The sequence below is a fragment of the Stigmatopora argus genome, chromosome 22 (assembly GCF_051989625.1).
Source record: "Stigmatopora argus isolate UIUO_Sarg chromosome 22, RoL_Sarg_1.0, whole genome shotgun sequence".
NCBI classification, from domain to species: Eukaryota; Metazoa; Chordata; class Actinopteri; order Syngnathiformes; family Syngnathidae; genus Stigmatopora; species Stigmatopora argus.
This window is the reverse complement of record NC_135408.1, coordinates 10880873-10904385: the sequence shown is the minus strand read 5'-3', so window position 1 is coordinate 10904385 and position 23513 is coordinate 10880873. Positions and strand designations below refer to the sequence as shown.

General features: G+C 40.9%; 1 protein-coding gene across 3 annotated transcripts in view; it reads right to left on the bottom strand.

Moving 5' to 3' along the window:
* Nucleotides 1-8193: 8193 nt before the first annotated feature.
* Nucleotides 8194-23513, bottom strand: part of pcdh1a (protocadherin 1a) — a 99011-nt gene continuing 83691 nt past the window's right edge. For all 3 annotated transcript variants that reach the window (XM_077593090.1, XM_077593089.1, XM_077593088.1), the window contains 2 exons: nucleotides 22707-22926; nucleotides 8194-9069 (listed from right to left, as the gene is read on the bottom strand). In XM_077593090.1, coding sequence (XP_077449216.1) covers nucleotides 8696-9069; nucleotides 22707-22926 — 594 coding nt within the window. In that variant the 3' untranslated portion in view covers nucleotides 8194-8695. The remainder of the gene's footprint in view (nucleotides 9070-22706; nucleotides 22927-23513) is intronic.

The window sequence follows — 23513 nt, the reverse complement described above, 5'->3', positions numbered from 1 at the left end:
TCGAATAAATAACTCCAATTCTGTCGTCTCCCTGTGGTTTTAGTCTTGAATAAATGATAAGTTAATGTCTGCCATTAAAACATTAGGAAAAAAATCCACTTTTTAGAATAGGAAAAATACACAATTCGACAATAGACATCAAAACCATTCAAACTGAAAACACTGGATATGAATAAATCATCTTTCAGCGCCATCGACGGCGCCAGACGTCCTCGCCATTGTGACGGGGAGGATTGATTTCCCTGACTGAATCTATATGATCTGATATGATTAAAGGTGTACTGAAATATCACAACCTAAACACTAAATGATGACAATATTTTGAGATTAGCCTAACTGATACGAGACAGACCGATCATTTTTTATATGGCGGGTAGTGGAAAGAGCCAAGACAAAGGCTGAGATAACGCGCTAAACAAGATGGATGAGCTCAGAGGCTCGGAAACATCAGAGCGGGGCGACGTGAAATATTGCATCCTAACACAGCTCGCAAGACATGTACTACACCGATACTGACGACGAACGAAGGGATTGGACGTCTAGCGCCGTCAATAGCAGACGAGGAGTAACGATCAGATGCTTTGACATTGCACCCGCGTACCCATGAGCTTCATATTAGTAGGAAATAAACATTTGTTCATGACAAATTTCCGGGTGAGTGTCTGCTTAATGATCCCCTCCAGTCCCAAAACAATAACAATTTTAATAATCGGTGGAGAAATGAGCTAGTTATGACTTGGTTTTAATGTAAATGCGTTCATTGATTTGGATGGGAACGTAGCCTCTGCTAACATGGCAGCCCCGAGGCCATTTTGGTCGAGGGGATGAAAGGTCTTTTCGTACTTCTGCTGGGAATGGAAATCAGCTTATCACTAATAGACGTGCAATCCATGGCTGTCAGACCTCCCACTTCAAATGGATTGGACTTCTAATGGCAGCAAACCTCCTTCCTTAGGCAAAATACAACCTTAACAGTTCCATCCAGTCTATTGTGCATATTTTAAAAACAACAATTTACGATTATTTTGTTTGATTTACTTTTCTTTAAGTATCGTCTCTCAGCCCCCGTGACCCTTGTGAGGATAAGCGGTTCAGAAAATGAGGGAATATTAATGTTCCTCTCCCCTTCAACGACTCATTTTGGTCTGTTGGTTTAATGATGAATAGTATTTCCTATTTTCATTCTGAATTAGCCTGAATTAATCTTGCTCATTACTTTTATACTAATTGTGTCATTTTTATTAACAGACAGATCCCCCCACACACGTGCGTAATGATACGATAACGACTTCAATATCAGCCGTGAAGGCCATCCACTTTGACCACCGTCTCCTTCAAATTTCATGTGCAATGCTTTTGAAAACGGGCCCGTTGCATTAATACTAACGAGAAGAGCACTCTGAGAAAGCAGACAGACGCCTAAGCCGGCAAACTCAAAGCCTCGTCACATTTGGTACACCTGCCATTTGGAGGAAATTAGGCAAAAAATTCATTTTTTTGGACCTTATGACGCCAATTGTATTCAACTCATGTTGTTCGCATTAAAAACATATTCTCAAGGTTTGAAAACTATCTCGTTAAACACCAAATACATGCCGTACATTTTTTTTCTGAAGGTTTCACCTACCGGCAGTGGGAATGAGCGCCTATCGACATCATTGATCGAATGGTGAACCCTGTATTCAAAGTCTAAAATTGCAGTTCTGGTGAGGACGTCGACGGTTTCATGAATGCGAGTGTTGTCCTCCACTCGTGAGCCTTTAGCTATTGGGAAGTAATACAATAAAATGCTTACAATTCAGTTGCCGAAAGGACATGTTCACCAACTACTAAAAAAAATGGGCCTGAAGCAAGGACAAACAGGCATCTTCAGATTACCATGACGACACGTTCATTGTGGAGCTGGCGCCGACTCTTCAATGCTTTCAAGAATTGCTCTAATTAGGCTGAGTGTAGAATGGAGATTAGCCACTCAGTTTTTCAAGCACTTACTTCGAAATGCAGGTCCTGGAATCTGTCCTTTCTCAGCTTGATGGCACCTTATACATGAATAATGAAAGATTGCAAAACTTTTGTTGTTTTTTGTATTGTTTTTTTCCTTTTCTGTCCGGAAATGGACAGATGTCCTCAAAAGCCCTACTTAGACTCAGCCAGCACACCTGTAGGAGAAAAAGCATTGTCAAATTGTGAATTTGTGAATTTTCAGGAAGATTGTGATTTAATCTCATTTAGTGTCAAACCGGCAGGCCATAAAATGACTGTAGTCCGAAAATCCGAGGTTTTCTTCCTCTCTCTTCTTTTTTAAATGACCAAAATAAATGAAAATCAACATAGAAATACAGAGAATATTTACTCTTTGTCCTTAATAAATCCCCATACAAAAATGAGGAATGTTTGCCGATTTCCTCCTCCTTTATTCCTATTAAAAAAAGGTAAAAATGGGTTAACAGACACATTATGCTTTTTTTTCCAAAGGAACAAATTATACACATAAAATAAAAATGTACTTTTCCCAATCTTTTGATATTTGACACACCCCTGTTGCGGCTATTGATAAAGGAGGCCATTTTTGTTTTCCCTGAAGTCATTTTATTACAAAGTTCATGAGGACAGTATTACAAGTAAATTATTTTTTTTCCCAACATGCTAAAACAGAACCAAGTTGAACACAGGAATTGAACAAACCGGTAAGAGAAGACAACCCACGGTTCACGATAAACATAACTCGATTAAGTCTTCAAGGGGGCGGAGTGGGGATGGGGGGGCGGAGCCAGTGAATGACTACAGTGCAGGCATGGAACAGCCACATTCACACTGACTCGCAAAGGTCAATCCAACCAAGGCAAAGATGTGCACAGCTCAAGAAAACAGTTTACATTTTTTACGTGCCATCGGCTTTTCTCCGAACTTTTAGAAAGCGTCACTTGTATGTACATAAAACTGTACAAAAACATGGCATCACAAGCAGTTTTGTCCTATATAAATATACCAATAATTAGAATAACAACTAGATTTTCTCTCTGGCAAAGACATATTCTCAAGGCAATTGTCTTTGTGTTTCATGGACGGTGAAAAGGATGAAAAAATGTGTACCGTTAAATTTCAGTCGGAAGAAAATAGGGCCTTGATACGGAAGCGGATTAATGCCACACCAGAAAAAATCAAAACGGTGAACTATCACTTTTTGACTTGATAGGGATGTCACATTTAGATAAAAATTGGATTTATCATCAAAATGTAGTGGTTTTTACATGATAGTCAACAAATTGGGATTAAAAAATGGAATAAATCAAGCGAATATTTACTTTTTAAAATGAAATCCAACTATAAAAAAAGATATTTCCCCTTTTTTGTGTATTAAAACATATATCGACAAACTATACTAAAAATAAATGACTAAATAAATACCAAATTGATTATTACCATCACTTTTTGACTTGATAGTGATGTCACATTTAGATAAAAATTGAATTTATCATCAAAATGTAGTAGTGATGGTGTTTTTACATGGTAGTCAACAAATCGGGATTAAAAAATGTAATAAATCAAGTGAATATTTACTTTTTAAAATGAAATCCAACTATTAAAAAAAGATATTTTCCCCTTTTTTGTGTATTAAAACTTATATAGACAAACCATACTAAAAATAAATGACTAAATAAATACCAAATTGAATATTACCATCACTTTTTGACTTGATAGTGATGTCACATTTAGATAAAAATTGAATTTATCATCAAAATGTAGTAGTGATGGTGTTTTTACATGGTAGTCAACAAATCGGGATTAAAAAATGTAATAAATCAAGTGAATATTTACTTTTTAAAATGAAATCCAACTATAAAAAAAGATATTTTCCCCTTTTGTGTATTAAAAACATCTATAGACAAACATGACTAAATAAATACCAAATTGAATATTACCTCTTTCCCTTTTTTAAAATCTATCAAAATAGATATGATTCATTCATTTGCTAATTAATGCACGTGAAATATTGATTTAGGCAGATGAAATTTTACTGTCATGTAAAAAAAAAGGTCCACCTACCATTTCAAAACGTGATATACTCATCTTTTGTGTGATTTTTGGTGGGGCAGCAATACGTTCCCGTTTCCTTTTGGAATACAAACTAGCACTGACATTTGAGAAAGTGAAGTAAGTCAAAGAAAAGAGTAAACAGCTCCTACCAATTATCTTTGGAATTCATGCGAAAATCCCAGCCAGCGTCGACAGCAGGCGAAGGGTCGTGGACATCTATGTACACTAACACCAACCAAGAGATTTTTGTCATTTTTTTTCTTCGTCTTCTTCTTCTTCTTCTTCACACAACCGCGTAGCTAAGAGTCTTTGACTGACACAAAAACAAAACTGTTTGCCAATTTAAGCACAGAAATTTGTCCATCGGTCCACAGAAATGATCACTTTTACAATACAGATTACAGAGGCAAAATATACTCAAGTGAGTTCAACATTAATTCGATGCAAAATACAAATGAAACATTATTCAACATATTTTGAGTGTATTTCAGTGCTTGGTGACGTGTCGGCTTTCGGGTCGGCGTCCTGGAAAGACAAAACTAGCCTTTTCTTAACCCCTTGGCTGCCGTTGACGGCGCCCACGTCCGTTCTGTTTTAACCGGGGCCCAGTCAAAATAGACGGGACGTCCGGCATTGTCAAGGGCACAGAAACACGAATGTTTGCAGCCAGTCTTCCCAGTTTAAAAGGGAAAGACGAGGTTTAGTACAGGGGTGTCAAAGTCATCTCGGTGCGGCCCACCTTGGAGTTCTTTCTGTTGGCCAAGCCATATCAATATTTAACGAGGGCTGCCACCATTCATTGATTTATCGACCAGCAAGTGAATCCTCGTCTATTTTGATAGCGAGATAGATTCAGGAATAGGTCAAACAAATATACATTTTTTATTCATGTTGGGCCAGTCACTAATCAACAGGTACTCAGTCTATTCTGGTTTAAAATATGCAGGTACAAGTTTCATTGATATGATGGATATAGGTGCGCATATGATATATTAAATGTATGGTTAAAAGTATATATGATATGAATTTAAAATAAAAGTGAGGAATACTATTTGCCATTTCATACCTATGCAGAATGCAATTAATGGCGATTTGCCGTTAATTATTTTAAATTATCGTTTGACGGCGAAAGACGGCCAAGTCATTTGCAGTTAAGGAAAGAATGCTCTTTCACTGCCAAACCTCCCAGTTCGAACGGATTAGACGTCTATCACTGTTCATAAAAAATAAAAATAAAATATTTTCAGATTTTTGCAAATTATTAATACAATGTCAGTTGAGCAAAAAAACATCGCAATTGAATTTTTAAGGGCCGCACGGAAATGATTCCACGCACCGGATCTGGCCAGTTTGACACCCCTGCAGAATGAAAAGAATCGGACGTCTTTCGTCGTCAATGACTTAAGGACGCAGATCGTTAAGACGCCAATTTGGCGATCGTACGCCAGTGATCAGCGTGTACTTAAGCCGGTCTCGGGCTCACATTTATCTCCCGAGAACAAAATATTGATGCCAAGTCAAAACGCGAGCAGATTAAGAAAAATGGCGACTGAGGCGATGCGGCATTGGCTTTATCACTCCGTAGCATCTTTGCGTTTAATTCCAGGTCAGCGATCGCACCCGCCGCCTCAGGGCCGTCAGGCGGCTATCCCGGACGGGGGCTTTTTAATCGCTCGCACTGCATCATGGCTGTTGTTTGAATTTGATTTCAGTCCCCAAATGGCTTTGAAATTGGCATAACGCGCTCGCTGGGCGCTCTCCCCCCTCGAGGCGGGATCGTCAGCCACGTTATTTAATCGCGGCCACGTCCGCTCATTTCCATACGTATCCATACTTCAATTACTCCAAATGTAGTTTTCAACGGCGGGGCGACGAGGTGAGTGCCGGCCCATCCTTTTTTAACTGATTGTGGAGCGGCGGGTGGGTATGGACGGAGGGGCTTGTCGGGCTCTCGGGCCACAGCTCAGGACTCATTATTCACCCTAATTAGGACGCGTCTATTGGCGGATCTTTAGACGCAATCTCACCATGGAAATCTGCTGGCGAGGTGAAAGGTATCTTACGAGTCTAATCAAATCAATGTTGGAATCAAAGAAAGCGCCCGGCGCTGCAGCATGTTGCAAGATGGGCTAATGTAGTCGTTACTAGCATCCAATTACTGACTAATACAAAGTGTCCTTCAGATTGACTTGGAAAATCTCCATTAGGAGGAAACAAATCCTTGCATTTTTTCCTAGCCAAAGGGGAAAATATATTTATTCATCGCCGGATTGACTATGCAGGCTCGAGTACGAGTCTGGTCATGTTATGTTAAGCCTTTGTAGGGCGAGGCGGGACCGAGAGCCTCGATGGCGGACTGACTGACTGTCCGTGCTCATCTTTCAGCCTCGTCGGCGGCAGTGGACGTCCAATCCGTTTGGACAGCGGGGAGCCAGTGGACCAATGGGACTATTTTTGGTCATTTAAAAAGTTTGGAGTCGGCGTGCTCAAATTTGGATGTCAGATTTTGCCTCACGTAGGCCACAATTATGACATTCGGTGAACAAATAGGGTCGAAACGGCCTAAAATGTGCATTAGGCCTCAATGAGAGTTCTATGAAACATATACATTTCTATTATTTATATTGTCAAATAACACTAATATGAAATTTTTGATAATTGTTTAAATAGGAAAGATTTTAAAGAATTAGGAAAAATGAACGTATTATTTTTTTAAATGAAATTTTTGATAATTGTTTAAATAGGAACGATTTTAAAGAATTAGGAAAAAAGAACGTATTATTTGTTCCAAAAAATATGTTAATAACTTTTTGGGGATTTTAAAAGCCAATGACTATTAATTAATTTAAACTGCTGCAAATCGGCATTTTTCAGCGCCGATGACGGCATAAGATGTCTAATCCATTTGAACTGGGACGGACGAATGACGTTCTAGCGCAACCAATGGTAGTCACTGCGATTTACATGAAGGGTTTTATTGGGGGGGATTGATTTGTTCCCAAAGGACTTTGAATTTACCTCTGAAAACATCTTAAGATGCAATCGGATACTTTGAAAAACCAAAGAAAGAGCTCCGAATGAAGAGGACCGCATAAGTAGAACATGAACTCTGATTCCCTACTTAACATTCAAGCGTTGTTGTTGTTTTTTTTGTTTGTTTTTTCTTCTCGGCCTCGCCTGATAAATAGGCTTCCGAATTCATTAATTCATGAGGCATCCTCATCACTTGTGAAGGGAAAGCCCTGGCAATTGGATTGTCTGGACGGAGAAGCGCTTCAAACCAAAAGCAAAACAAAACGCTTGGTATATTTGGTGTGAGTCACGAGAACTTCCCGGCCCAAAAAACAAGAAGCAATTGTAATTTGGCCGTGGTAACTCCAGGGGACTGTGGCCAAGTCAAGCGTTTTGATGATAAACTGTAGGTCACAGCGCAGAGAGGCAATGGAACATAATGTCTGTTGAAACATGGCCGCAAAGCTTTCTCCACCCACGGCGAAACTCCGCGGGGAGCCCAGGTAAAGGCCATTTTGCTATGATTAGGGGTTGAAGGTGTATGTGATTATATGGGGCGGATAAATGCTTTCCACAATATTGAGCTTCTCTCTTGGAGATGTTTTCAATCAAGTTTTAAACAGCGGCTGCAGCAAAGGCAGCCTTAACTACGCCAAAAGTCGGACATTTTGCAGAATCACGTACGCCCAGCGCATGGGCCCAAATGGATATTTACAGCGCTGTACAATGATAGAACATTTCTTTTTGATTGTTAGTTAACTCTTTCAGTGCCGCTCGAGAGGATAGATTCACGATCGTTTGGATTTTTTCGGGGGGAAAAATGAGTTCATCACCAGGAGATGTCCAATCCACTTCAAGTGGGAGGGTCGACAACGAGCCAACTCTCCTGCTTCAAAGGGATGGGACGTCTGAAGCCGTCGATGATTTAATAGGCGTAATGCTATTTGACAGGAGTTTTCCTGCCGATAAATCAGAATCCGTGTGCGGTCGATTGGTCGCCGGTCTTTATGTCGCCGTCTTTTGGTCGCCGCCTTTTGGTCGCCGGTCTTTTGGTCGCGTTTTTTTGGTCGCCCGGACCACGACAACGGGCGACCAAAAGACCGGCGACCAAAAGACCGGCGACCAAAAGATCGGCGATCAAAAGACCGGCGACCAATCGACCGTCTACCATCAGAATCAGGGGGGGCAAAACAATTGATCTTGTCGTAACTGAAAATTGAACAGAAGGCGCCGATGGCAAATGAGCTCGCTCAGGGGGGTCAAACTGGTGGCCCAAGGGCCACATCTGGCCTGCCGCATCATTTTGTGTGGCCCGCGATAGTAGCTTCATGTTGTCCACTCAAATATAAGTGATGAAAAAAAATTGAGCAGCCCAAAAGTTGGTGAATATTAACCCCCAAGTTTACCCGCGAATGAACTTTGCTTCCTTCATCCCTTCCAGCGCCGTCAAATAAGTGAATTATTTCTCCGAGGTGGCCGAGGAAGGAAAGCATAACTAGCGCACGGCCCACCAGAAAATGGAGTTTGACACCCCTGACCTGCGTCCGTATTTGAACAAATCACATCCTACCGTTAATTTGCATTGACGGGTGGGCAGCCTGCTTTATGGGTGGCTCTTTCCTTCGTTTTTTTCTCTACGCATGATTCACAGATAGATTTCTCTTTTGGGAGTGAGGGCAGACGGCGGCGAGGTGGGCGGGAAGTCGGAGGTCACGCTCAGGGGCATCTCCTCCAAGGGGCAGTCCTGCCCGGCATCGTGACCGTCGCTAGAATAGGCACTGCGAGAGGGCGGGAGGCGCGAGCGCTGCTCTTCGCCAGCCAGCATGGCGCCGCCATTTGCCAGACGTCCCAGACTCCCTCTCTCCTGGTAAGGCACAAAGGTGGAGAGTTTGGGCGGGTTCCTGCTTCTGCGTACTGGAGAGGGATGCCCGGGCATCCAGCACGCATCCGAGTGGCCCAATTCGCTGCACTCGTTGGTACAGTTTCCGGTCATCGCCACATCGGGCAGCGAGCGAATGTCTGCGGGCACAAGGGAGAAGGAGGCATTGTTATTTTCTTACCAAACGTGGCGCGGCGTTGGTGAAACATTTTGACCACCGATTCGTCCATCAGCGATCAGAAACGCCGTCAGATGAACACAAAGAAGGACCCCTCCTTCCTCTTTTGAGGTCTTTGCAGCTGTTGCTAAGCACTGAGCAGCAGTTGCTATGTAGCTGTTGCTATGGCTTTGCAATGAGCACCACTGTGTGTAGTGCATTGGCTGATGGGATACATACAGAAGATGGCGTGCTGTGTCTGTGTCATTTAGACATAGCGCTCATCAGCCGTTAGTAAAATACGACATGGCTGGAACGTTGACCGTGTCCGTGGCGGTGTATTGATTTCGGATCGCTGCAGATTGAATTGTAAATACAAACATTCAAAAATAAAGAGAGAAAAAGGAAAAACGATGACCACAAAGACCGTCCCTGTTTGGTTACCAAAAGGAAAGAACAATGGAGAAACAGAAACCCGTTTTTATACAAACACATAGCATACCTGTCAACCTCTGCCGATAACTGCCCTTATAAATGATTATGATTCCCCTTACAAACCCCCCAAAAACCTTACAAACACCGTACGACTCGTACGGTGTTTGTAAGGTTTTTTGGGGGGTTTGTAAGGGGAATCATAATCATTTATAAGGGCAGTTATCGGCAGAGGTTGACAGGTATGACATAGATCGCTTTCCTTTACTAGTTAACTGATTGGCTGCCAGGAATTTGTCTGCTATTGAAAGAATATGTGTCGTGGTATTAGGAAAAAGAAAAAAATGGCTCATATCGCACACGTCCAATCCATTTGGAGTGGGAGGGGCATGTGTCAACGCGAAAGGCAGTCGATGGAAGCCGACGAGTTCGTAAAGATGACTTTGAAAAAGTACGTGCAAGCAAAGTAAGCAAGTATAGAACCGAGACAAGCAAAACAATAGCTTTTCGTCCATTTTCAATTGATGTCAGAACATCACGTGGTTAAACGAAAAGAGCGTGGAATTTGTCTTTGTCATCCCTTCGCGCTCTGACGAAGACAAGCGATCGATGAGTACAAAATAAAGAAATGACAACAAACACTATTACTCTGACACGAATAGTGTGGAACATTCGGGAGGCTACGATAAATACATTAGCGTCAGAGTCTCATCTTTTTGATGGAAACAAAGCGGCAATCAGCTCGGTCCTTTCCAGGTAAAAACAAACAAAGAAATAAACAAACAAAAAAACAACAATAACAAAAAAAGGATGCTGCCAGAAGAGATGCTGAGCAGAGGCACTTTGGCTAAGTCATCCAGGAAATGCCATATTAACAGAGATTCAATATCAGCATTGTATTTTTTTGACCGCCGGCGAGATAATTATTCCTGGAAATGTCAGAACTCTGTGGTATGAATATGACCTATGAGGATTTCAATCCATCAAAGGGCTTGTGTTAGATCATTCGCAGTGTTGGAAAAATCATTTTGAAAGCCGCGTCCGGTTGTGCATTACAGTTACAAAATGTCATTTTAATCACTTCTTGTAAATACATATTTCCGGAGATTTGTAAATCTGTCCGTGGGGAAATTAGACATTTGACAAAGGTTTAAAAGACATTTGAGTCTCAACAATCCATAGAAGGGACGGATTTGTGAGCATTTTGGTTCAGATTGTTCTCTGGTTATGAGTATTAAGCTCTTGGCAGTGAGCAAAAATAAAAAACAATGTTGCATAACATTTTTTTTTTTAATTTAGCTGTTAAATCTCTTTGTTGCAAACGTATGTTGAATAATCACTGTGAGCACTGCCGGTCAAAAAAGATAAGGTTTCAAGTGATTTTTTTGAAATTAATTAGAACAAAAACAGGGAAAAATGAGTTAATATGATATTTTTACCTATTCATTATTTCAATATGAATGTTTAAAATCAAGAGTGGAATAATGCAGTACATATTTGCTAATATCTTTTTTTTCCATTTTAAGCAAAAAAACAAAGAAAGCAAAAAAAGCCTATTTTTACTTTAAAAAGTATTTATAAAATAGGAATAAAAGCCCTGAAACATGAGTATATTCCTAGCCATTCTACTCATGCCAATGATATACATAGTAAAAACTACAACAACAACCTTAGTGTTATTCCTGGCAACAAGAATATTGTTTTCCTTAATTTTCATTTAATTATTTTTAAAAATGACCTTATAAAAATACATCATTCTGTTAATGAACTAAGATTGCCCACATATGCGAACACCAGGTCTTTATTTATTTTTTAATTGTCACTTTTCCTATGAAGGGTTCATCACAAGGACTCAAAGAGCTTCAGAGACGCAGACTTGGGGGAAAATGACGACATCCCTACAAGCCAAAAACCCCTTGGAGGAAAAAAGACAACCCTTGAAAAGATGACTCGAGTCGCAGCACTATGTTCTGAAATCTGTTATTTTAAAGTCAAACAATCCCACACTGTAGCTTTAACCAACACGATTACCCAATCCTAATGTTAATTAGTGTTCACAGGCTGTTGCTCCATCTTTTGTTACCCTGAATCTCATTGTTCCCTTAATCCCAACCACCGATTTTAAGGCGTCTTAAGGCATTTCCTTCGCAACTAAGCAATGCTTTTAATATTGTCACTTAATTATATCATTCGGCTCCAAACGATATACGTATATAAAAGGATTTTTTTGTATGCACCGGCACAAAATGCATTATGTTGACTGACAAAGAAAATAGTAGAACCCCCAAAAAAACAAAAACAATGTGTTTCTAGCTTGTGCAAGACGACGGGTTTTATTTCTCATCTCGTCCACGAATATTGTCTGTATGCATCACTTTGGCGAAATGGAGCCTCCCATCTGCAAAATATGTTGGAGGGAAGGGAGTTGAGCAAATTGTCGAGCGTCTGAGAGTGAGCACACTTGTGTAGGCAAAGACTCCAAAAGGATTTCACACTTGATTAAAACCTCTCCACAGCTTGCAGGAGGTTTACTCCACACCGAGCCGCTTCGTGTCAAATTCTGCATAGCAGCAAGACCAAAAATCATCACGCATCTTTACTCAACGTCCCTTTTTTTCATGCCGGAATGAATTGGTAATTCAAATCAAACATAGATGACCAAAAACATCACTTTTGGGGCCATGTACGACACTTTGTATTTGTCTTTTCCAAATACTGTGTATGTATGATGTGTTATAATTCTTATATAAGTAAATTATAATATCATTTTGAGACCACCCGGAGGGAGGTCTCAAAATCTCCCTTTCTTTCTTCTTAAGGAGGATATGAACTAAAATGGCTACTTAGATGCGTTGGAAATACATTCGGTCGGTATTTTCTAGGCGTATTTTTTTGTGTCTCAAGGCTTGTTCAATACATAATTGACTGCAAACTTATTGTTGCCTGTAGGTTCCACAATAACCAATAGAGGGAGCCAGGGAGTTGTTCATTTTGAAGGGTTTCATAATTAACTATAATTTCCATATGCTTTAACGAACTAAAACGGCTACTTAGATGCGTTGGAAATACATTTGGTCGGTATTTTCTAGGCGTATTTTTTGTGTCTCAAGGCTTGTTCAATACATAATTGATTGCAGACTTATTGTTGCCTGTAGGTTCCGCATTAACCAATAGAGGGGGCCAGGGAGTTGTTCATTTTGAAGGGTTTCATTATTAACTATAATTTCAATATGCTTTAATGAACTAAAATGGCTACTTAGATGCGTTGGAAATACATTTGGTCGGTATTTTCTAGGCGTATTTTTTGTGTCTCAAGGCTTGTTCAATACATAATTGACTGCAAACTTATTGTTGCCTGTAGGTTCCACAATAACCAATAGAGGGAGCCAGGGAGTTGTTCATTTTGAAGGATTTCATTATTAACTATCATTTCCATATGTTTTAACGAAAAATAAGTGAAAAAAACTATTAAATAAAAATTCAAATTTAATAAAGTTGAATAAATCCAGTCCTTGGCCCATAATAAAACATTTGATTATTATTATTTTAATTTCCTGACATGGAACGATAAAAAGTTGAAATTATATCCTTATATAAAGGCTGAAGGATTTAAAGTATTTTCCTGAGTACTGCTTACATACCATAACACGACTGCATATCTTCACTAATTGACTTCAGATTTAAAGGCAGTGGACATGTTTAATGAAAGTAAAAGAAATCAAGTAATGCATCCTGATGCCCAGACGCGCTGAGTGCTCATCAACAACATCAACAGCCATAAAATAAGCCGTGACAGCTCCATACAGAAAGCCCACGCCGGCTGCCAAAGACGGATATTTTCTTCTCGCCCTGTCACAGCGCATACCGCAAATTACCAAAAAGACAAGGTAGACGTTCAAAGAGCAGCTATTTTCATCAGGTGTCATTTCTATTTGTTTCATCTTTTCTCGCCACGTGATTTAATTTAGGAAATATAGCGTTAATCATTAAACAAACAGGAGGTTTAAATTCAGGCACTGCCATCTGCCGTGTCACTTTTTTTGTCCCTGACGTGAATGAACGTTTTCGTTTGAAGCCCGTACTTGTCATCCAATACAAATAGCCAACACGCAATCACGCTAATGCACGTGTTTGTGTTAACGTCTTGCTTCTTTATAGCATGGAAATAAATACCGGTAATCTAATATCACAGACTAAAGATGAAGCATGCACAAGAGATAAATATTCACAGCCTGTCTTTCCAGTTTAAATGAATTGGATGTGCATAGTTGGAACTGGTTGGCATTGACTTCTGATCACATATTTTGCGGTTGTTTATAGAGCATTTTAGAGTCATTTTTGTGTTTTTTTTTACGTGCAAGTAGAAAACGACTATGGAAATGAATGAAAATTGATAATAGAGTAACTTAATAATATTGCCTTTTGTGCGCTTTGATTTTGTGAAGGTTTTCAGGAGGAAATTGAATGAGAAAAACTGTAGACTAGTAGTGTTTTGACCATTTGAAAAGTTTTAAATGATTTTTTTGGGGCCAATTGAAATAAATATGCCTTTTTTGTTAAAGAACAAACAAAGATGTCTTTTGGCCAACTGTGCATATCAGTAGGGCTAAAATCCAAAAACTGCCAATTTTTGGAACGGTATGAATCAGTCAAAACTCTAAAAATAATATACATATATAGATATGATTATCCCCCAAAAATATTTTATGTTGAGAGCTTTGCTTTGCAAAACCTCCTCGCAATTATCCCAGCTTTATTTTGGAAGTGAAATTGGCAGCCTAATTCCAAGGGAGTTTGTGAGATGGTTTTAACTAGGACTTGAAATTCTTCCAAAAAAATTGCAGAAACGACTTTCACCATCCAAAATAGTTTCATCCATTTAAGTTTGCGTCATGCGCAACCTTGATCATTTTCCTCACTAGAATCCGCCCCCACAACAACTCGCTATGTACCGTCACAAGACCTTTTACGCGTTGGCATAACATGCGCTCGGCAGCGTAGTTGCAGGGGAAGTGATAGTCGCACGGCTTTAACTGCCCCCCCCCCCCCCCCCAAAAAAAAACCAAGTGATACTTGTGATGGGTGGTTTTGCATGCTACTTGCATCAGGGTGCCAGTGGGAGGTGTTGAGTGTCTGAGGCAGGCTTCCTCATCGTCTGATCCCCTGCCCAAAGGCATTGGGAGGCAGGCGGCGGTGGGGAAGCTGCCTCTTCCTGAGATTTCACACTGCTGCTCTCCGTTTGATTGCAAACGCCGCGTCTCCCCACCGGCTGCTTTCCAGCGCGTGTGGCACACGGCTATGATCGATGGTGGAAAAAATAGGAGAGCCACAGCTCATAGAGGGATAACAGCCACTATCGCTTTGGGAACGAACGCACGGACGATATTAATGGCCGTCTTTGCCGTCCTTGCCAACAGTTTATGTGGCGAATAAGCAACATCAAAAAAAAAGTTCCAATGAGAAAAATACTGGGAGTAGACCTTAAGTGCCTGGTCCTGGCTGTCAGTTTAATAACTGGCTGGGACGGTATGTTGTGTTTGTCACATATTTGGGAAAAAAACTACAAGGAAGTGTGGTTTTGTATATCTTTAGCTGTGACATGTCGAGGCGTTTTTTTTGTTTTTTTGCTTTTTAAATAAAAGTGCTCAGAACAGTTTCTCACAGCAAGACGGAGAAGCCAAAAACAGACTTTTGTTCTCCAGAGGGGTGCATTTTTTTGTATTTTCTAAGAGATTCAAGACACAAGCACAACAAGCATGCCAGCAGTGTTGACATACACATTCACGGAACACACACACACACATAAACACACACACACACGCACACAAAAGATGATGGAGTTAGTAACCTGACACTTGTACTTTCACATCTCGCAGACATGATTAGAATGTTTTCAGAACGCGAGACATGCAGCCATTTGGTATAGTGTAGTGTTAGCCTGCCGATAATTTATGCATTTATTCATCAACATGTTTTGTATACTGCAGCTCAGATACAAAACATCATCTGAATTTGACAGGTTTTTTTTCAGGTTAGAATCTATTTTTACAACCTCTAACACAGGCTGGCGTACTACCGGCGTTCACTGGTGGTTGTCTCGTGTCTTCAAAAAAATAAAACAAAAACGCGATTACTCAACAAGAGTTGTACTTCTTCACTACTTGGATTTGAGTTTACCGAGGAGGTAAGACCGCATGCGGACAGCTCCTGATGAGCGGACACGACTGCTAGCGGCAAGTCAGGAAGAGCCACTGAGCGATGGCACAACTCTTGTCAGTTCTTCCGACATCTACAATTTTGTCTAAGAACACCTTCATTTGGAAGAGTGCTCTGTGATGGGTTACATTTGACAAAGACTTGGCAACCTCTGACAGAGCACGCTAGGCACCGGCTCCTTCAATTGAATTCATTTTGCTGCCATTCGTCGGGTGAGACCAAGGGTGTCAGACTCAGGTTGGTTCACGGGCCGCTTTAACGTCAACTTGATTTCACGTTGGCCGGACCATTTTAGATATAATATTTAGATTTTTTTTAAATAGATGGATTAAAAGAACTGGATTAAAAGACCTGAATATTCAGTTTTTTTATAGATCTAAAACAACGTTTATTTTAGCTATTTTTATATATTTTTAGATTTTACAAAATTATTTTTGAACTAAAAACACAGGAAAAAAAAGATTAAAAAATAATAATTATTGATTTAAAAGGGGGAACATCAGGAAATTTAATATACATCTATACTCTTCATTTTAATTTGATCCTAAAACAGAAAGTCGGCACTCATGATTTACTTTCCCGGGCCACACAAAATGATGCGGCGGGCCAGATTTGGCCCCCGGGCCGCCACTTTGACACAGGTGGGTTAGACGACCATTCCACTGGGAGTAGTGAGCGAGAATGAACGAAGGTTAGATCGGACATCGAGTATCGTCAATGGCGGGTAAAGTAGGCCCATCATATGTAACAAATGAATCTAGTTTGATAATGAACTGTTGATAGACATTGATGCCCTCAAAATGGTCCCTTTTTATTCCGTTTTAATCCTCTTAGAGATACTTAAAAGAAAAGAGCTAAAGGCTAAGTATAAGGAGAGTTCCTTGACTGTTCTTCCATGTTGAGACATCATGGATCAGCTGAGGTCAGAAGGTTATGCCACCACGGCACACAAGTCAATAGAGGGGAAAAAAAATTAAACGCCTGAAAGCATTCTAATGCTTCAGAGGAAGGAGCCAATAAAGGAAGCCCGTAAAAAAAACCTTGCTTAGAGATAGGAGTAAAGACACTCCGTCTCCTCAAGTAAATGTCATTGTCATCAGCAAAGGTCTGTGTGATTAAAGACTGTGGTTCAAAATCAATGCAGTATTTTTAAGTAACAAACCTCCTTAAAAAATTTATTCGCCTGCAACCGACGTTACAGCTGTCAAAAAGCCAAATAGGTCAGAAATGGTTTGTATGAGATGTTCTGTTCAAATTTGGGGAGCTACGAGACAATACACGCACTACTTTGATTGTTTTTTTTTTTAAAGAAGTGGAAACCAATAAACAAGCAAAAACATAAAACACCACTGACTGTACATTTTTACTATTTGTATTTCTGGTATGAATTGCAACGCTGTCGTGTTTATATTTTGCACGAAATGAAAGCAATATTATTTCACCCTAAAGATATCTATGAAAACATTGTAATTTTAGTCGGAGGGTATGAATTAGCGCATTTAAAATGGTTATCGCCAATGGCGGTAAATAGCAAATGCTTGGAAATGTTAATAAAAATAACATGGCTGCTATTGGAGTATACTGTATATGTACACGCACGTGGTAGAAATAAAAACAAGAAGAGGAAGAAGAAGAAGAAGAAGAAGAAATGCTGTTTGAAACAAAGGCACGGCACGGCGTGAGTAAACATCCGTCTTTTTTACGGCCGTTTCTTGCCATCTGTTCTTCGGTGGCCTTGCATGATGGCTACCTCATTTCCCTGCCAGCGACACTTCCAAAGTAGATAGCTCATCAAGATGAGTGACAAGGGTAGACGCCGTGCAATTTATCGCTTAAAGAGCAATAGACCTCCGCTTTTCAGCAATGAATACTGAGAGCGGCACAGAAACGCTCGGAAAATCCACGATAATATTCCTCTAGCGTAGAGTGGGCTGCCTAATTAAACCAGACGTTCAGTAGAAAACTGCTAGTAACCTGGCGCCGGCTGGCCGGCAGAAAGTTTCATTAGAGAACATTTCTGTCGGGATTCTTGAAAGCAAGAAGCTCTTGAGCGAGCGCCCGTGTGAGAAAGACGGTAGTTTCAAACAACGGCAAAGGGGATTCATTCGTCGGATTATACGGCCTTCGATAAAGAATTAGCGTCATTTGTGTTTTCAGAACTGTCGCGGCCGACTCGGGTGACGCCAAAAAAGGCTGCAGGAGAAAAATTCAGGCCACGGCGTGTTGAATATGACACTGTACTGCAAGTGTCACTACATAGCTTATCCACTTCAGCCTCAGTTTGTGGAGCAGTTCAGAAGGGCATTAGAGAAAAGCCCCCAAGGGGTCAGCTGGAAACGCTGCGCCCTTGGCAAGCCAGAGCTGCCGGAACTCCCGCTTGCTAGTGTTCTGACCCCTCATAATAGATGGAACCCAAGGGATTGGATTGGCACTGTATTGCTTAGACAAGTATACCCCTCGTTTCCAAAAGAACTGAGTGTATTGAGAATGGGCAATATGTAGTGGTTTGCATTATAGATGAAAATAAGATGCCAGTGAAAGGATCAATTCCTCGTTTAACACTTTATGGAACACTTATTGGACCATGATAGACATTCAATTGGAGGACTGGATGTGAATTTATTTCCGTCTTTCAGCAAGCGCCTATCAATGGTAACCAACTACCATATTTTCACGACTATAAGGCGCACTTAAGTTTTAAATTTTCTCCAAAATAGACAGGGCGCCTTGGAATGCGGTGCACCATATATATGGACAAAACATTAAAATGTGTCATTCGTTGAGGGTGCGCCTTATAATGTGGTGCGCCTTATAGTCGTGAAAATACGGTACTTAAACGAGATGATATATGATGAATATGAATCATTAAAATTGAGACTTGACTTTTAAATATGTGGGCATCACATTTCTACGGCAGTTTAAATCTTGGTGGGCATGACATGTACATGACATGTCTATGTGAGGCTATATTTAAAAAAGTATTTTTTTTTTTTAGATGACCAAAAATACTGGTGTCACTTGTAAAAGCATGGTCTATCTGAGATTCGGAGGTTCCAGCGAGCTGCGAGCGTGACGAGGATAAGCGGTGTTGAAAAGGGAGGATGTTTCGTCACTTGGCCTATAAAGCGTTCATGTTTAGTAGCTATTGTGGGTCAACTGAAATGTGTTCTTGATTCTTTTGTACTGCAGCGATGATCATTCTTAATCCCTTTTCCACCCGTGGGATAATAGTAACTTAAGGAGGAGCTGGTGTTGGCAATGCAGAGGGTGGCAATGTGGTGTTAAAACTACATTTGTCTGCTGCACTTTTCTTTAGGATTTATTTTAACAATGTTGCGCAAATGTTAGTTTTGACCTTGTTAATTAATTCTGCCCGTTAAGAGATTCTGCACTTTATCATTATTTTTTCTAACCTTTTGATATTAATTTTTCTAACAAAAATGCATGCGTTAAATATACGTTTTTAAAATCAGTATTTTGAATATTATGGTTAAATTGTCAATAAAGCATTTGAAATAAATTGCAACCATGATGAAACTATAGAGAAATCATTTTAATGGGTGAATGAAGGTGGTGGTGGTGTTGGTGGGGGGGATCTGAGGAGTAGATTTATTGGGATAATGGACTTTCTATTCTGGTTCCTTACAGACTTGATGTGAGACTGAAATTTTTGCTCCTCTGGTTGATGTCAGCTCATTTAAAATCAGCCAATTTCCCAATTTGCTTCAGTGAATAGATTGTGCGTCGTACTGAAACATTCAAAGCTTTGGCCTTCCTGCTGTCATTTGATAATGACACTTATAAACAGTCAGGAACACAATTTTAGTCCCGCCAGTTGTTATACAGCAACGGGAGCTTTTATTTCCCATTCAAATCGGGAATATTGTGACAAGTTGACACATCTTTGTCTCCATCTCGCATCCAGTTGCCCCGAGGCTGCTGGTAAAATATAAATCATGTGTACGTGCCCTAATCCAGGTTGGAAAGTTTAATTCTGCTCCAGTTAGGTTTTTCCACTGACCTATTTGCTATGCCATACCATGAAAAACAAACGCAGGGTAACAAGAGCAGCATTTGCTGGAATGAGGAATGACTTCATCCTATATAGGGCACTCCTTGAAAAAAACAAAAACAAACATTCTCCACTTTCTGGACTACGTATTTATACGGAAATTTGATTTTTGCAAAAAATCTGAGATTACTTTGCCTTAGGGTCCCCACTTTGTCACCACCGGCCGAACCAATCAAGCACCAGTACTCGTGACGATGCTGCAATGCATGCTTATGCTTAATATTTCATTCAAAGCATTAACTGAAATGACTTGAAATTTTGTAAAAAGCCTAATAATGTCCACCCATAAAGGAATTTTGAGGCGTGTGGTCTTGCTATCTCTTCCTCTGTGCCATGTGGGATACCAAGTAGGTTGAGATTAAATGGCATGAATGCCATTTGCATGATAATGAGCTTCTTTAGAAATGCTGTCTGATTTTCCAGCCTTAGATCTCTCAGAGGATGCATGTAGTGTCAAATGTTTGTTCTATTTGAACCCCTGTCAGGGATTTTCATCGGCTTTCATTGGCTGCCCTTCCACAATCAGACAGGGATCAACCTTTTCAGCCCGCTTTGGCGCTTCCCGGCAAAAAAAAAAAAAAAATCTCTTCTGTGTTAAGACTCCAAAAATCAGCAAAGCACGGAGGTATCTTTGAGACAGGAGGAAGACAAAGTGTAGTGAGAGAATGTCACCGTAATCTGCCTTTTTGTCCTCTGAGTCACAGCGTGAGTCCTTGCTTGGTGCCATATTATTTTACTTGAGCAAAGGTGGAGGTGTCCTCGCAACAGGTGGCGTGTTTTTTTTTTCCTTTCCTAGTTCAGACTGGAGTGGACTATTTCTGTCTGTACTAAGGGTGGGATTTGCTGCCTGAAAGGAGAAGTCATGAGATTTTTTTCAGAGGTGTCTGCAGGGAAAAAAGACCCATCAAATGGTCCCTATCGAGAAGTTGTATGAACCCTTTATAGGGCAAGTGATTGGTCAGAATTTTTACAAATTGCGAATGGCGTGAAATCCAAGGGATCAACTGTAATGACTTTATTTTACAGTCGGTTAAGGTGATGTTGTTGAATTAGCTATATAGTCAAGATCAACGAACAAATAAAAAATATATAAACTACTGTGAAAGTGGAAGCGGTCACGGATTTTTTTTATATTAGAAGGGATCTCAAATGCAAAAGGGGCGGGGGTGGGGGACGCAGTTCATCGTGCATTTGATTTAACTTTAATAGAGTGACACATGATGTGCCGCGCCTCATTTTATGCCTGCCAGTCATGTTTATGGTGATGAACACAACCCGGCATCAGTGCAGCCTGTCAATCTGTCACTCAAACATTTCAAAAGAGCTCCATGACAGGATTCAGGTGGAGCTGGGGAAAATTTCACTTGTCTTTTGATTTTGGTGACTAAACTCTCCTTTTATCTGGGCTCTAGGTTAGCTCCCAGAAGCAGGAATCACATTTTAATTAGGCCTAGCCTCGGTTAGGGCTTGATTGTCACATCTCCCAATATTTTGCGTCTGCCCCGTGGGTTGGCATGTCAGAGACTAGTAGTCACAATCTCCCATTTTCCTAGCACCGCCCGTGCCATCTTTTCATTCTCTAACGGCACCGCATCGTCATTCCGAGTCAGGCTCTCTCGCTGGTGACAACAAAGAGTGGCCTGTCTGACTAGAACCGGCCTTCTGCAGATGGGCAACAAATCAGCAAAAATAGAAACTAACATCCCATCGCCAATTTTGTTTTTGTTTTTTTGTTAGTTATGATATTTTTGGCGTCGTCGTTCCTGTCGCGCAAACATACTTAAAGGGTGGTCTCGGCGTTGCGCTTTGGTGGCAACTTTGGAATTCAATTTTACGTGACCGGATGTTTCGTCGAAAGATGTTTGGTCCCTGGACGTTTGGTCGACAGGACGTTTGGTCGACCGGACCTTTGGTCGCCGGGTTCGCTCGCTATCAAATTATGACAGATAATTTACTGTTGATATTTTGATATTAAATATATAGATATTAAACTCACTCTCTCTCTCTCTCATGATTATAGGTTTGAGAGCTGGTTTCAACAGTAACAACCCGGCAACCAAACGTCTGTTCTACCAAACGTCTGGTCGACCAGACGTCCGGTCGACCAGACGTCCGGTCGACCAGACGTCCGGTCGACCAGACGTCCGGTCGACCAGACGTCCAGTCGACCAGACGTCCAGTCGACCAGACGTCCAGTCGACCAGACGTCCAGTCGACCAGACGTCCGGTCGACCAAACGTCCGGTCGACCAAACGTCCGGTCGACCAAACGTCCGGTCGACCAAACGTCCGGTCGACCAAACGTCCGGTCGACCAAACGTCCTGTCGACCAAACGTCCGGTGAAGCAAACGTCCGGTGAAGCAAACGTCCGAATACCAAATTTTATACTAGCGGATCCAACGCTTTAGATGATGATGATGATGATGCATGTGGGCAAATGCTATATTTTTGTACCTTTACATGACGTTATGCATTTTTATCTGTTGTTTCTATTGGCTGAAGCGATGTATTTCACATTTTGATGAAACACATTTCGCATAGTTGAGAGTTCATCAGGTCCAAATCCGATTTAGTATATAGTATGATTATGAATGAGCCCTAGGTCAGAATTGGGAGTTTTCATAGCGCATTAAAATATACCAGATATGCACCGCATACGGGCGAATAAATCAGATTTGACCTGCGGTGTCAACATAGTCCACAAAACGTATGGAAATATGTCAAGAGATAAACTGCAAATAGCGAAAATCCAGATTCAAGACGAATAAAGTTGAACCCTTTCTAGGGTTCTTATTACTGTGTTAAAACGCTTGACCAAGACTGTATCTGTTATTTTTACCGGGTTCATCTGTCGCCGTCAATGAGGTCATAAATACATATTCATAAGGTTCTCATCGTACCGTTTTCAGGGTGCTCGCTCTCTCCGATGCTCCCATCTGGAGTGGTCCGTTCGTAGTGCTCTTCGGGCAGGGTCAAGGGTCCCATGCGAGGGCCAGATGACGACTTGCTGCTGGGGGTCTCGGATTCTTCCAGACCGCTGTCATAGTAACTGTGCTGAGAGTTATCCTGCAGGTCCTGCACGGGGTTGGCGGTGGAGAAGGTCACTCGCCGATGGGGGTGCTTTAAAAGAGAGGCATACGGTAGACACTGGTTATTTATTTTATTTTTTTCCTCGCAGATTGGCTTATCCTTTTGTTGGAGGGTCCGCTGAGAGAAGCAACAGGTTGTATGTTCCCAGTCACAGATGAAATACACTTTATAGAGAAAAGTATTGTTCCATCTCGCTACGACACCTACAGGAACTGAAAGTGGAAGACAATATCGAGTTGTCGTCCCCTCGGTGGCCATAACCAACCTCTCTTACCGGAACATTTTACGAAAGGTTTTGTAGGATGGCGACGAAGAGGTCTCTCGGAACTTGTGATTGATTAGTTAATTTAGCCAACTGAGGGAGTGTGGCGCAATACTTGACCTCGTGATGTATTTGGAAATATTGTCGAATGTTTCTCTCTCGAAGGAATTATGCTTTATTAGATTGTGGCAGTATATTAAAGGACACGGTCTGTCTGTTATAGTGTTCCGGCACAGCAGTAGATATAGAGATTATTCTAGGAAGCATACATTATTAAAGAGGAACCGCCATAAAAAAAATGTAAATGCATTCTTATTTAAATGTGCTGGGAAATAATGTTTCCAGTTTTAATATG